The following is a 15,728-nucleotide window of genomic DNA, read 5'->3' as shown; positions in this document are numbered from 1 at the left end:
ACCCTCGCTGAGCACGCGCTGGGTGTGCAAGGCTCGGGGAACGAGCGAGCGAGCACACAGTAGTGCACACTCCCCACCCGCACCCTGGATTGCCACGTGTGAAAATAACCTTTTGAAATATTTTTCTTCAAAAATACTCTCTCTGAATTCCCTTCACTTTTCCCTCCTGTGTGACTCCTATGTACAGGAAGACCAGGGGGCTTGAATTCGCCTGTGTCCCCTGATTGTCAGAGGAACCCCCTTTCAGCGGGCTTGCAGGTCTGTCTGGGGCCTGAAGGAAGGCAGGACGTGGCTGGTCCAAGTGCCGTGGCAGACCAGGGGAGGGAGAGACCAGTTCTCCGTCAGAGCAGGGGCAGGTTTCCCGCAGCAGGTGACATTTGAGTTGGGTCTTGGTGGATGAAAAGGATTTTGCCGTTTGGATTTAGGGGAGAAGCATGAGGAAAGGCCAGCGGGTGGGAGTGTCTCAGGCACGTTTCTGGGGGGAAGCAAGCTGCCTTGGTCGGTCTGAAGTCTAGTCTACGTGAAGGAGTTAGTAGAAGCTGTGAGGGCCAAGGTTTCCTGAAATCCAGAGGATGATCTGGCTCCAGCCGCTCCCCGCAGTTTTAAATCAGTTCACTTCGCTTCAGGCCGAAACTGCAGTCAGGATTCTTTTTTTTTTGCTGTACGCGGGCCTCTCACTGCCGTGGCCTCTCCCGGCCACGCAGGCTCAGCGGCCACGGCTCACGGGCCCAGCCACTCTGCGGCACGTGGGATCCTCCCGGACCGGGGCAGGAACCTGCGTCCCCTGCATCGGCAGGCGGACTCTCAACCACTGTGCCACCAGGGAAGCCCGCAGTCAGGGTTCTTTTGACGAGTCCCTCCCGCCTCTTCCCCAAGCTGAGTGATTACGGTTACTTCTGCCTCTTCCTTCCCCCTAACTTCTTACATCCGCCACCATCGCCGCCATTATTCCTTGCAAGCATCTCTTGTGGTTTCTGGAAGAGTCAAGCCATAAGTACACCCCTAAAGGTTTCAGCTCAAAACTACTCTGTCCTTGTTGCCTCATGATCAGTTTGGCTTCCCCCCCAAAGCCCTCTTTTTTCTTAAATCTTCTTTTCCTGACCTTTGATACGAGCTTTGCTAGAAGCCCTAATCTTAGCTCCTGCCCTGCTTGCCAGTGTATGGTAGAGATGATCCTTCCTGTCTCTGCCCAGTTTACTCTCAACTTACTCTTTAACTTAGCTACGGCGTATGCCTTTTCTTGAATACTATTCACCTTGCCTCTTTCTAACCTCTTTCGACTTCTATTTTGAGACTTTTGGAACCATATATACAATTATCTTTAATAAATAAAGCCCCAAGTTTATTACCCTGTGAGTTTAGAATCCAGTATAGTAAAATAATGCAATAGAGAAAAAATACACCAGGGAAGCCCAAAGCCACTCCAGAGTTAGAGTTAGAATCTCTCCGGGGATGTACCTATGTGTGTTTAAAATTTCTTCTTATCCTGAAGCGCCCCCATTGTCCTTACCTTAAAGCTGTGACCACCCCCACACCTAACCGCTCCTCCCATCGTGAGGGATGTTAGCTGGGTGCCCCCTCCGAGAAGGTGTTGTTTAGAGTTGGTCTGCTCTGGGCTTGGTGCTTTCCAGCCAGTTACTCATTTAGCGTTCACAACCACCTTGGGCGTATGTCTTATGATCCCTTTTACAGGAGAAACTAGGCTCCACAATCTCTTCCTGCTTTAACCTGACGTGATTCTACTCTTTTAAAAACATGAGAGCTCACAGTTTTACAATCGCCAAAGAATCATCCGATAATTTGCCCTTCCTTCTGCCAAGAAAGGGTTGTGATGTGCTCCGCCCACCACCCTGCAGGCACGAGGGTGCAGCCCGTCCTTGTTTATGTCTTTGTTGGGGCAACGCCTGCTGCTTGCTCTGATGAGACCTCCATCTCTGTGTAGTTACACACGGGCCCCCAAACACTTCATGTGTTACTTCTGTGATAGAGCAAATTCAGCGAAATTTATTGAATGACTAGATCAACACAAGACTGTATTTTAGGTCCAGTGGGGAATGCAGGGATGAAAAGGTGGAGAACCTGCCCTCAGGGAGTTCGTGCTGGGGGCTGGGGGTTGGGAGAGACAAGCTCATAAATGGCCTTAAATGAAGCGCTACGTAATGAGTGCTGTAAGAGGTATAATTATAACGAGCAGAGCTACTGGCATCTTCCTAAAATTTCTTAAGGGTCGATTATCAGGGATTGCTGGTGTTAGTCAAGGAAAATTACATGCCATCGTATCAGCGGCCATGCTTACCTATTTCTTTTACAGCCGTATGCCACCAATCAGCGCGGGGCCAGGCACCGCCAGAGCGCTGAGCAGACAGCATGCCAAAGGTCTCTTTGTAATGTGTAGAAGGTTCAGGGCTAGACATGCCCCATGCTGCCTGTAATCTCCTGTCTGCCACTCCAGAAGTAGAAGTAAGGTTTATCTTCCCTCTGTAGTATTACATACACTTGATTTTTTTTTTTTTTTACTTTGCAAATAACTATGATAGCATAACCAGTTTACACAGTGAGATTACCAGCTTGAACTCACAAAGAAAACTGCATCCTCTTCTCCGAGCCTACTCAGCTTCCGCAGCATTGGTGGACTTCAGGCCTCACAGAGGAGTCACATGATGACAGAGACTGGGAGGGTTTACCCCTCAGAACCTTTAGGAGGGATGTGCACATGTCATTTCTCTCATTTTCCCTTAAAACCCAGTAAATGAGTAAGGATGAGTCAACATTGACAGATTCAACAGAGAGTTGTGCAAGCTGCCCCGAGGTTCCCTGGGTAGGTGGGCGCTGCGCTTGGGTCCGTTTGTGTAATTTTTCCTCTTGCGTGATCAGATGATCATCCTTCCTCCTGTACTGTCTCAGGTTTACTTGGGTAAATACCCGAGAATTCTGCCCCCAGCAGTCCTCTTTCCGCATTATTTGTATATCCTGTGGTGAGCTCCGTAGCTCCTCCAGCTGCTGAATTGGCATAAAGAAGGCCAAAGATTTGAGCCCGAATTTCCCGTTCCTTGGCCAGGGGCTTGGTCTGTTTACACACATGCCCGCATTCCCCCACCCCGCCCCCGCAGCTGCCAAACTGGTCAGAGGGTCTCACCTATAGAGTGTCACAGGGGACTTCTAAACGCAGGACTCAACATTCTTACTAAAAATACTTTTCTTGTGTAGTCCTTTACAGTTTATTAAAGACCCTTACACATGTGTTAGCTCTTGAGCCCCCAAACAACCCTCATTTTTCAGATTGGGAAACTGAGGTTAGGAGAGATTAAATGACTTATTCAAGTTCATACACTGTTTGTGATGGAGTTGGAACCTGACTTCAAGTTTCCCGAATTCCTAGTCATATTCTTTTCTTTATGCCTCCTTGCCTCCCATTCTACCCCTTCCAAGTTATATCTGCCAAGCAAAAGATGCCAGCCCTTCCAGATCTTCGACCTGTGAGTTATATTGAAATTTGAACAGACAGAGCCCTGGTTTGTTACCCAACTCCTATTAATAGGCTTTTGTTGCTGTTGTTGTTGGCTGTGCGCGGGCTTTCTCTTGCTGCGCGCGGGCTTTCTCTGGTTGCGGTGAGCGGGGGCTACTCTTCATTGTGGTGCGCGGGCTTCTCATTGCGGTGGCTTCTCTTGTTGTGGAGCATGGGCTCTAGGCACGCGGGCTTCAGTAGCTGTGGCACGTGGGCTCAGTAGTTGTGGCTCGCGGGCTGTAGAGCGCAGGCTCAGTAGCTGTGGCACACGGGCTCAGTTGCTCCGTGGCATGAGGGATCTTCCCGGACCAGGGCTCCAACCCGTGTCCCTTGCATTGGCAGGCGGATCCTTAACCACTGTGCCACCAGGGAAGTCCTTAATAGACTTCTTTTTCGTCTAGTTTTTCTGTTTGTTTGATTGATTTTGGTTTGGTTTGGTTTGGTTTTTTCGGCTGTGCCTCGAGGCTTCTAGGATCTTGGTTCCCCTACCAGGGATTGAACCTGGGACCTAGCAATGAGAGCGCCGAGTCTTAACCACTGGACCGCCAGGGAGCTCCCTTTCGTCTAGTTTTTAACTTCCATTTGTCGCTCCTAAACCAGAGGCTTCTTTCCTGGAAGTTAAAGTTTCAGTGACTCACTTGTTCACTTTCCTATGGGTAAATTGCCCCCATAATTCTGGAAGCAGGATTCTGTGATAAAATCATTTTCTTGTTTGTTTTTGTCAACTGGTTCATTGTGCCCCATCCACTCAGAAGTAACATCTCTGAAATGAGTATGAGTCTTTACTGAGCTCATAACAGAGTACCAAGCTCAAGTAAGCCCTTTACCCACCTGTGGAGTAGGTCCTGTTTTACAGATGAAGAGACTGAGACCCAGTGAAGTCAGTTAACTTGCCCAGGATCCCCCACCTCAGGAATCCTGGTGAAGCCAGGATCCAAGCCCAGGTCTTCCTGACCCCAGAGCTAGTGCTTCTGAGCTCTAGGCCAGGGAGTCAGGAAGGCTCGTCATGTGATTGTCAAGCAATAGCTCGCTCTGTCTTGGTGGCACTTTCAGGTGTGTTGGCACCAGACCCAAAGGCTGTGAAGAGAGCAGGCTAGGAGGACAGCATCCATGGGACCTTCTCAAAGGCAGGGCCAAAAGGAGGGTAGGTGTTTGGGTTTGGAGAAACCCCATTCTCAGGAATAAAAATAGATTTAAAAAAAGAGAGGTGGGTTGGGGGAGGGAGATTCAGCATACATATCAGATAAACACAGTGAGGCCTCTGGAAGAGGTGGGAAGGAACTGAATGTCAAGACCCAGGGCTTATACATGCTGTTAGCCTTGCCATTTCCTCACGTTTGATAATCATCCTTTAAAAATCTTTAAACGGGAGAGCTCTCGCGTTTGTCTTTGGGAGAGCAAGGAGGTGCAGCTCATGAGATTTGCATCCAGCTCTATAGTCCAGAAAAAAGGAGCCCCAGGGAATTGAGTGGATGGGGTTAGCGATCAAAGAAGAAAGTATAGGCATTAGAAAACACTTCGGAAAAGTAAGAAGCAGCTATTCGTGTTCCTTCCTGGCAAAGCAGACTCAAGAGCCAGGCCCTCACTCCACAGAGGCAGCCTTGCACCACTTCCTGCCGGTGGCTTTTGTTTGGCCCTGCGGCCAGCACGTGAGCTATGTCCACTGAGAGGAATCGGGCTGGGTGGGTAGGATGGGTGACCTAATCCCACAGAGCAAGCCCTGGCGTAGGCTTTCTTTTATCTTCCTCTCGCTGCTGGCTTTTAGCTTTCAGTAGCAAAAGCGGTGGCTCCTGGCTCTTCCTTTGACCTCTTTGCTCAAAGAACTTTCAAACGATTTCTCACTTGACTTCATTTTTGGTAGTTTGGAAGCTCCCATCCTTTCACTTTTCTCCAGAGTGTTTTGCATTACCAGCAACGTGCATGTCACTTTGTTCCCCTCCCTTCCCGTCCTGCCTCAGCCCCTGAACCCAGGCCTCACCTTGATGGTTACGGAGACCATTTGAATATAGAGACCTGAAACCCTTTAACCATCACTCAAGCAGCGCATTTTACTTTCGTTATTCAAATAGATACTGGGATGGTAGCATTAGGACTGTATTTCCTATTAAAATTTGTTTAAAAACCTGGTCTCGCTAAGGTACAGTTCATCAGGAGATGAGCCCAATAGTTGCCAGGGAGCTTTAACCCAGAAAAACCAACCAAGCAAAGGAAACGTACGTTGAAGTTCTAGGCTCTTAAGGACTGGAGCCAGGAGTGCCACCAGGAGGATCCTGTCAACTTAGGTGTGGCCCTGGTATTCTTCTTGACCATCCTTGGCCAAGAAGAAGAAATGCTCAGTCTTCATGAATTCCTCTTTCTCTCCAAAATCCAGTCCACAGGGTTATATGACTCTGACAGGTGGCTAACCCACATTAAGAGAGTGTTTATTAATATCAGTTAAAGAGATTATTATTAAACGCTGGGAAGAGGACAGTGTTCTGGAATAGTGAAGGCTCACAAACATGCATAGAATACATGAGGGCTTGTCTTCCAAGAATTTACAGTTTAGTATGAATACTTAAGACAAGTATGCAACTGAAGATGGTGCCAGGAATAACATTAGAGTAATCAGAGTCCAATAGAGTCTTCTGACGTTTAAAGGAAGGAAAGATCTATTTCTGTTTGAAAGGGAAATTTTCATAAAAATTATAACATTTGAGCTGGACCTAGAAGGATGAGTTGATTCGGATTGGCAGGAATGGAAGTAAAAGAATCAAGCATTTCCAGAGACAGAGAACAGTGAGAGCAAATGCATTGAACTGTCCATGGTCCCATTTGACCAGAGCTTAGAATGTAGAGGAGAGTCGTGTGGCGTACTCATGGGAAGAGAGGCTGGGACGGTGTTGTGAAAATGAGGGGTTTGGGGCTCCCCTATAGAAAGGTTAGTCTTTGTAGGACGGTGCTAGAGGGATGGTTAGGAGGCTTTTATAGTGATCCAGGCAAGAGGTAACAGGACTTCAGTGGAAGCAGTGAGATTAGTAAGAAAGAGACTGAAGTGGCCAACATTGGAGGGACACATTCTTCTGACTTAAGATGATGTGGAGCCAGGAGTAAGGAATCAGTATGAACTCCACAAGCTCATCATACCCAGAAGATTAGGAAAGTAGGCACCAAAACCAGGATGTCTGAAAGAGATTGTGGGGGAAAGCTGATGAGTTTAGAATTGGACATGTTGAGTCCAATTGAATTGGACAGGTTGAAAGATACCTAGTAAATAGTTAGAATTTTGGATCTGGAGCTTAAAAGAGCATTTCTATAATTCTTTATAGAGAAGCAGTGTAGTTGAAGTCGTGAAAATAGATGATACTGCCAAAGCAAGTGTGGGGAGAGAGAGACAGTCAAGGATAGAAACGTAAAGAGCGAAGGAGCTGGGGGCAGCAGTCAGAGGAGGAGAGGAGGGGACTGGGTGGTGTGCAGAGGGGAAGCCAAGGAAGGGGAGAGAGGCGTCCACAGGATGGAGGCCATCCTCCTAGGCTAGAGGTCCTGAAAGCGCCAAGAATGATTCTTCTGTACATCTAGGTGTGGGAACGTAGCACTATCAAATCAACAGAGAAATGAAGAAAAAAAGAAAATGTTCAGTGTGATCCAGCCAACCACTGATATGTGGGATTTTTTTTCTCCTAAGGGTGTGATCCCTGCAAGAGAGAGCCTCGGCTTTGCTGTTAAGACTCAGGGTTGGCAGGCTGGTCCAGGCTCCTCTGAGCATCACCAGCCAGCTGAGGATGAGCGGAGAGTGCGCACGTGGCCCTCACCATTGCCCACTGTCCCTTGCGAGACATTTCTTTGGTGAGAGTTGCCAGTGTTGGGAGAAACTCTAGGTCTGCTGACCCTATTTTGCTCTGTCCCCTCAGAGTCTGTCCTAGGGAACTGCATGGATAGAAGTTCTCCAGGACAAGCGATGGAGCTGCCAGATCACAATGGACTTGGGTACCCAGCACACCCCTCAGTCAGTGAACACCACAGGCCCCGGACCCTCCAGAGACACCACACGATCCAGAACAGTGACGACGCTTATGTATGTTGGCCCCCTCCTGCTTTCCGGAAGTGGGTCCTTGAAAACAGAACTTAGGAATGCGGGGTGGCATCTACCCTCCTTCTCCTCAGCCAGAGTCCGGCGCCTCCGGGCACTAAGGGAGCATTTCTCGGAATCACCGTAACAAGCAATCCTGAACTCCAGGAGCATCTCCGTAGAACCTGAGCTCCACATTTGAGACTGAGGAATCAAGAACGGTTGCCGTCTGTTTCCTCTTGTCTTAGTTATTGAACTTCTCCCCAGACAGTCTAAACTCAGGCCCCAGCAAATGAGCCTTCAGGCTCTTGGTTAGTTTTCTGGCAGCTCCACTGAATTCATTCAGATAAGGGAGCTAATCCACTCGGCAAAGCGCCGTTTCCTTAGGGCAGACTCGCAGGCAGCATGTCTAATACAGCAGCAACCAACCACGTGTGGCTTTTCAATTTTAAATGTCATTAAAACAAAATAAAATTGAAAACTGAGTTCTTTAGTCGCACTAGTCACATTTCAGGGCTCAGTAGCCCTTGTGGCTGCTGGCTTCCTACGGGGCAGGTACAGAACATTCCCATCCTCGCAGAGAGTGCTGTTGACAGTGCTGTCCTAAGACAGACTCCTCATGGTAATGAGATAGGTCAGAAACCTGGCACTGGAAGGCCATGTCGATGTCAAGGGCATCTGACCACCAGCTGAGATCACCGTGCCCCTCCCTTCCCACACTACCCCCAGCCCCAGCCTCAGCTTCCCGTGGGGCCGCCATTGCCGCATCCCCCTTTAGATGGCCCTGCAGAGGAAGGGAGTCTGGGTGGTAGTGCTTGAGGCCGGCTGTTGCCTGGGCTCTTTTGGAGGGCACAGCTGTCTCTAGGGGTCCCTGAGGGTGGCGCGTTTTCTGATATCCTTACTTCTTTCCCTAATTGTTTCCTGCAGGTGCAGCTGGATAACTTGCCTGGCATGAGTCTCGTGGCTGGGAAAGCACTTAGTTCTGCCCGGATGTCAGATGCGGTTCTCAGTCAGTCCTCGCTCATGGGGAGCCAGCAGTTCCAGGATGGGGAGAATGAGGGTGAGGGGTGTTATGCGTGGGGCAGCCCGGAGAAGTTCCTGGAGGGGCCCCCCTTTCATGGTCACCAGTGACTACTCCCCTCTTGTACAAACAGCCTATGGGAAGCCACGGCATCCCCAAGGGGTTCTGTCTGGATACAGCCTTTCCCCAGTTCTCCTGCACCGAGTGTGAGTGCGTGAAGGAGCGCGCCTCCGGGTTGAGGGCAGGGGCGTCACACTTCTGTCTGCAGCGCTCTGTTAAGATGCTCCTTCCATAACTCTTTCTGGTTCTGATGAGAGGGCACCGTGTCCTCATGTCTGTCTCCCTTTAGGACCAGTAGAGGGAGGGTATCATAGTTGCTATAAAGCCCAGGCTCGGGAGCGGACAGGTCTGCGGTAAATTCTCACTGCCCTTTACCGGCTCCACAGGTTAAGGCGTTTAACCTTTCTGAGCCCCAGGGTCCTCCCCTGTAAAGGGACAGACAGAGCCCCTGTCCTAGATAGTGCTGTGAGCATTAACTAGCTTGGGGGGTTTAAAGTGCTTAGGCCAGTGTCCTGAGTACAGAGCGTGCCCAGGAGTCAGTGTCTGCCAGCCGCGAGGGTGTCCTCCACACCACAGGAGCTGACGGTGCTTGACGGTGGGAGACTGTAAAGGAAGAGGGAAAAACGGACACTGGGGACAACAGGAAGGAGCCTGGCCCCCAGCCACGGTCACTAGCCAGACCGAGGGCCTGTAGAGTTCAGGGCTGGGAGTCGGGCTACGGAAGGTTCAGACTTCTCCTCCACCTCCGTCTACCTCTTGCCTACCTACCACTCCGCTGCCCGCACATCTCCCATGTTGCTTCTGGTCTTGCAGAATGCGGGGAGAGTCTTGGAGGTCACGAGCATCCAGACCTGACTGACGGCAGCCAGCATTTAAACGCCTCTTGCTACCCGTCCACGTGTATTACAGACATACTGCTCAGCTACAAGCACCCCGAGGTCTCCTTCAGCATGGAACAGGCAGGCGTGTAGCAAAAGATGGAGGGTGAGTATCACCCTGGCTGGGGCCAGACCAGCCCTTTGGCCCAGTACCAGCTCCTGATCCCATCAGGAGATTCCTTCCATGTGAACTTGAGCCAGTGAACTTGACAACGCCACCCTTCCCATCAAGGTCTTTGTGTCTTCCTGTTCCTTCATTAAGCACTACGCCAGTTGTTTGGGGGTGGATGCTGGCCATAGTCCCTTGGTTGAATTATGGGGGATAAGACGTGTTATAGGTGCCACAGCCTCCACAGAGTAAGGGAGCTTAGGGCTTCAGAGGACAGATGGGACCTCTGGCCAGGGTAATGGGAGAGGAGGTGACCCTTGAACTCAGTCCTGAAGGATGAAATTCAGCAAGAAAACATGGCCAGCCAGATTTTGTTAAGGCTGTGCTGCAAGTGGCAAAATATTCCAGAAATGTGTGATCAGAGGCCAGTGGTAGAGAACGGATAAACAGTCCAGTCTGGCTGGAGTAACGCCTAAACGCACACAGCAGGTGGTATCGGTTCTGTTTTTGAGAATTCATTGACAGAAAAGACTTGATGGAAGTTAAGCCACCTGGCGAATCCATACTAGGCAGAACTCTCTAAATATCTGAGGTAAAGCGCACCTATGTTTTTTTTCTTTTTTAAGTTTTCAGTGGAATATATGAGTCTCTCTCTTTGGAAACTAATTCTCTGTGTCTGCTGCTCTGTTGCAGGTTTATGTACCGCGCGGGAATGAAAAGGATGACTTTAAACCAACAGTATCTAGCAGCATTGCGCCAAGTTGCCATTGTGTTTCCCTCCACCCAGAATGTCGGCTCCTTTCCTCACATTTGGTTCATCAGCGTGCTGTTCTTTTGGGTTCTGAGGGGGGTTTTGCCACGTTCGCCTGTATGACCAAGTCACCAAGGAAATAAACAGGAAATCCATGTTCGCCACCTTTCGTGAAAGTGTATTTGAGTTGGTGGTTTTGTTTGGTTTTGGTTTGGATTATTTTTGATTTTTTTTTTTTAAGTATGTTTTCTTTTGGAGGTGATTTTCTTTCTTTTTTTCTTTCTTTCTTTCCTTTTTTTGAGACAGAAGAGCAAAGCAGTTAGTGTACGGTGGCCAGGGGCGCAGAGCCGCTCCCCTCCCTGGCCTCCGTCCACAGAGCGCCCTCCAGTCCCTGCACGGCTCTTCCGCAGGAGCAGAAGCTAGAGGGTAACATCCTCTGGAATCTTAGCAGCTGGACAAAGAGACAGAGGAAGGGATGACAGCCTTTGGCCCTTGGAGAGCAAAAAGAGAAACCCCAAGCCTGGAACCTGGAGAGGTCTTTGCTGCTGGGATCCACTGAAAAACATGTCTGGCCCAGCCGAGGTCATATGAGAATGTTAGCACGGAGGCTGCGAGTGGCCTGGCGTCGATGGGTTGCCAGTTAGAACATCTGTTTGGTGTGTAACTCGGCTCCCCTCTTACAACCTGGAAAGTTGGTTGCCTTTATCATCCTGCTGGTTCTACCCATGGACTGAACACCCGACAGTGGTACACTATGCTTTTGTGTCACCTTTTATTCTCATTTTATATTGTGCTATAACAAGGATTGTTGCTCCGTATATATATATATACATATATATATATATGGATGTATATGTATACATCCATATATACATACATATAATGCTTTTCCTTTTCAGCCTCTTTGTCACAGGCAAGAAGAACAGGAGGTTGTCTTGGGTCCTGCCTCTCTCCTAACTTCTCCTTCTCCCTGGGCATCCTCAGCCCCTATTTTAATTCTTGATCATGTAGGAATTGTTTTTGGTAAATGTTGATATTATTGTTATTATTATTGTTATTATTATTATTAATAAATAAAAACAAAAGGAATTTTTGTTTAAAAGAGAAATGTTTAACCAGATTCTGTTCTATTTGAATTGTGACTTGCACCTTTTGTTCAAAGTATTTTATTTAGACCTTGTAATTGTGAACCGTTCTCACTCGTGCCAGTGACAGATGTAGTGGTCTCCTTTCCCCCAGCTGAAGCAGTGCATATGCAATAGCTATTATTTGTGTCATTATCTTTATTTTTCTTCGCTGTTAGAAACCAAAGTCTTCTCTGCTGGCTGGGGGCTGACAGAGGATCTGGGTTATCGCCTTCCGATCTTCAAAACAAGGAAGAGGTGTTAAATATCCCGACTCTTGATCCATTTTGCTGGGAAAGCAGAGTAAAAGGTCCCCCGGCGCCTCCTAGTCTTTCACCCTGAATTTGCACAGAGGAAAGCGGGTTCCCAGCATGGCCATCCTGGTGTTGCTGACAGGATCCCCATGCAGCTTGGCCTTCTCACTGATGTTGGCAGCTCAGCTCCTGGACCCGGTATCCCTCGAGTGGGTTTCTGCAGTGCAAGAGCCTTTCCTGGGATCTCTCCGTGTCTCCTTGGTCCCCAAATCCCCTCCACTTGGTGTGGCCACCAGCTGCTCACCTTCTGGAAGCAACCGAGACAGCCCAGACAGCCACTGTTGACTTCTCCGGGCTCGTTGCACTTCCCATGCTGGCCTCCCACCACGTGCTCAACCTGTTTTGTTCACGGTGCTGATGGACCGAGCAGACTGCCGCCCCCCTGCGACCACCCAGACGAAAGCCAGTGAGCCTATTAACCGTGCCATCTTGCGAACTACACTTTTAAAAAATCATTGCTTTGTATTGTAGTGACCAATATGCGCAGTATATGTTGAATGTATATGAACATACTTTCCTATTTCTGTTCTTTGAAAATGTCAGAGTATTTTTTTTCTTTCTCATTTATGTTGAACTAAAAAAGGATTAAAAACCTCCAGACCCAAGTTGCAGTAAGACCTTTAGTCGTTTCTTGGTGGGCACTTACAACTTAGTAACTTGGTTGGACAGTAGGGGATTGTGCAAATAAACACCTGATTATGATCTTACGTTGATATGTTTCTTGCCTTTGTGGTTTGGAGTCTAGTTGGGAGAAACGCTCAGGCTGGAAGCTGGAATGCTGGAGGCTGAGGGCGTGTAGCGTGGGGCTTTGAGCAGCGCTTTATCTCACCCCGCCTTTCGAGACGAGCATTCTCTAGAAGGCTGAAGGCTCCATGCTGGGTCGTCAGGCACCTGGCTTGGACTCTGGCCCCTCAGAAGGGAACGTTAGAGTTTGCTGAGTCGGGTGGAAAACATTCCTTGAGAGCGTACTATTGAAGGAGTAAAAGGAGGACCTCAAAGAGTTGGCACAGGCTGGGGCCTTTATGGGGTGACCTCAGTCAGCCCAGGGATACGATCAACTCTAAGTGTTAGGATGGAAGGGGACTTTTGCTATAGTTTTCCCGCTTTTTCCATGGCTGGACTCCAGAGGGCAGGGTAGAATTTCTAGCAGGGTCCCAGCCACGGCTGACAGATAGCTGGTGGAAGGCCCTTCTATGAAGAAAGATTACAAAAGCTGGAAATACGGAGTTCCTAGGAAGAAGAGGGAGAGGAGGGAGTCCGTGGTGGACCAGAAAGTCGCTGTGGGACTGTTTAGAACAGGAAAAAGCCTTCTCAATAAGGGTCTTCTAGAAATCATCTGAGTGTGTACACAGGTCCATGGAAGGCTGGGAGTGTCTCTGAAACCAAACAGCGATAAACCCAGATGACTTCAAACCATTTGTAAGAACCTTTTACGGGAGGTGCCACGCCCTCCTGAATGCAGCCAAGATGCCTTTGAGATGAGCTCAGGGCCCTGCCTCCTGGATGCAGGCCCTGAGGTCTGAGCTCTAGAAGATGGAAGCCCTGCTGACAGATCCTTACTCGTCTCTCTGACTTTGTGGTAGCCCCCAGCCCGTTCCACCGGCACAGATCAAGAATTCGGAAGGCTGGCGTGCCTGCCAAGGAGCCAGACGTCTGCTCCTGCTGCCTCATCTCCCAGGCGGGAGGGCAGGAGAGAATCTTGGTTGGTTACAATGCCCTGCCCTGGGTCTAAATTGGAATCTATCACCAGGAGCTGCAACAAAATTGCCAGATAGTGAATAGGGTGATGGTGGTTGTGGGGATCTCCTCCCCTGATCAATCCAGACCTTCCTAACTTCAAGCCTCCCCTCCCGACCTGCACCATGTGCTTTCCCAGTCAATGTTCTGAGCAGGGCCCGTGATACAGGGCCAAACGCTCCAGATTCCTGTGTCCCCTCTCCAGGCCCACTCCCTCAGATGACCATCTGCCTCCCTGGTGACCCTTCCTTTGGTTGCCAGTGTGGTTCCTTGAGCAAATATTTGCTGAGTGTCTGTTATGTGCCAGGCCCAGCAGGGGACAGAGTCCTCCCAGCGCAGACTGACCAGCACGACGTTGAGACATCAATTGTGAAATGAGTGGCCTGTCATTTCTGAGCAAAATCCACTCCTGTAGCCAGCCAGCGACACTCCCACACCTGTCAGGGGACCCACTTCAGAAACGGTCACTCTGGAGACTCCCCAGATCAAGGAAGAGGGTGGTTGGACTGCGGGCCTGCATTGGTAGGCCCTGCACCCACCAAACAGCTCATCCAATCCGGGCACTTGGCGCCTCTGACAATGACTGGCTGGACCCCAAGTCTGGTTCTGAGATGCGCTCCGTTTGCTATTGGTGGTGGTTTTCCCATAGGTCTCTGTCCAGAAAGACTCGCTTCTCCAAACTATTAGTAACGAGGGGTTTGGGCTGGTTTAAGCCAAGTATCTTACAATGAGATGGAGTAGACACACTAGAGAATAAGTGTATTTAAAAAGGAAGCTTCTGGCTTGGTAAGATGCTATCAAACAAGGGCTCTGGGAGTCGGGGGTCCGGCTGCTGTTGGCTGACAGGCAACCATCAAAGAGCTAGAAGCCAGGTCCCCTGATGCCCTTCCTGCCAGCACCGAGCACTTAACGGCTGAAGGGCGCAGGGCGGCTCTTAGCAGCTCTCAGCTTCAGCCTTCTCACAGACACCACAAGGAGAATATCTGGCCTGCTGGCCTTAAAGGGACAGACTGAGTTCATCGTGAAACTGCTGTGGCCACTGAAGAACTGTGCAGATGTCAAACACTAGGTTTGCTCTCATCGTTTCAGTAGTGAACCAAAGAGCAGGGCAAAACAGTGCCCAACCGGTAAGCTTCTGAGGCCCCCCGTGTGCTGGCTAGGAGGATCTCTACCGCCCCCCCCCCCCCAAGAGGAAGGAGCCTCTCGTCCTGAGACACCCCTGAGCTGCCCCAGCAGGGGACCGGCCTCCCTCAGACTCTAGACAACAGGCAAGGGAGCTGGGCTGGCCAAGTGGCAGCCTCCCTCTCTGCTGAGCCCACAGAGCCTTGGGGGTGGGTCAGTCTCTCATCTCGGCATCTGCACGTCAAGGCCACGCAGAGAAAATGTGATTCCTCCCCGTACCCCACTTCTGCCACCAGAAACGGAGGTCATAGCTCTGGTCTGACAGTGCAAGTGTGCTCAGTGGGAGCAGGGGGGCAGAATGGCCGAAATTGGGACTCTGGGCCACAGAACAGTTACTGTTTACTAAGTGCCAGGTCCCTTTCAGTTTTGCCGTGCATGTTCAAATGCAGTGCTTAACACAACATAAATTTATTATCTGACAGTGCAGGTCTGGAGGTCAAAAGTCCAAAATAGGTCACACTAGCCTTAAAGCATGAAGTCAGCAGAGCTGTATTCTTCCTGGAGGCTCTAGGGAAACTCTGCTGCTTTGGCTCTTCCAGCTTCTAGAGGCTGCCTGCATTCTTTGGCTCATGGCCCCCTTCCAGCAATCACATCACTCCAACCTCTGCTTCTGGCCTCCCACCTTCTTCTCCAACTCTCCCTCTCCTGCCTCCCTCTTGTGTATTTAAGGACCCTTGTGACGGCACGGGCCCACCTGGATGACCCAGGATAGCTGCCCCACCTCAAGGTCCTTGTAATCACATCTGCAAAGTCCCTTTTGCCATGTAAGGGAACAGTCACAGGTTCCAGAGAGTAGGACATGGATGTGTTTGGGGGAGGGGCTTATCCTGCCTGCCATGCGTGCTACCCCTACGATGACTCCAGGAGATGCATGTTCTATCATTATCTTCACTTAACAGATAAGAGACCGAGGTGAGGTGGAAGGAAGGTCTGGACCAGCCCAGGTCATACAGCTAACAAGTGACAGAGCTGGGATTGAAACCTAAGGTGGTCCAGCTC

The 15,728-nt window shown here is 49.9% G+C and overlaps 1 protein-coding gene across 5 annotated transcripts in view; it reads left to right on the top strand.

Moving 5' to 3' along the window:
• Positions 1 to 12,517, top strand: part of SIK3 (SIK family kinase 3) — a 245,552-nt gene extending 233,035 nt beyond the window's left edge. For all 5 annotated transcript variants that reach the window (XM_067751116.1, XM_067751115.1, XM_067751113.1 and 2 more), the window contains 4 exons: positions 7,396 to 7,559; positions 8,481 to 8,613; positions 9,448 to 9,618; positions 10,315 to 12,517. In XM_067751116.1, coding sequence (XP_067607217.1) covers positions 7,396 to 7,559; positions 8,481 to 8,613; positions 9,448 to 9,605 — 455 coding nt within the window. In that variant the 3' untranslated portion in view covers positions 9,606 to 9,618; positions 10,315 to 12,517. The remainder of the gene's footprint in view (positions 1 to 7,395; positions 7,560 to 8,480; positions 8,614 to 9,447; positions 9,619 to 10,314) is intronic.
• Positions 12,518 to 15,728: the final 3,211 nt, after the last annotated feature.

The sequence above is a fragment of the Pseudorca crassidens genome, chromosome 9 (assembly GCF_039906515.1).
Source record: "Pseudorca crassidens isolate mPseCra1 chromosome 9, mPseCra1.hap1, whole genome shotgun sequence".
In the NCBI taxonomy this organism is placed as follows: domain Eukaryota; kingdom Metazoa; phylum Chordata; class Mammalia; order Artiodactyla; family Delphinidae; genus Pseudorca; species Pseudorca crassidens.
The sequence above is the reverse complement of the archived record's forward strand: the minus strand, read 5'-3'. Positions and strand labels throughout refer to the sequence as shown.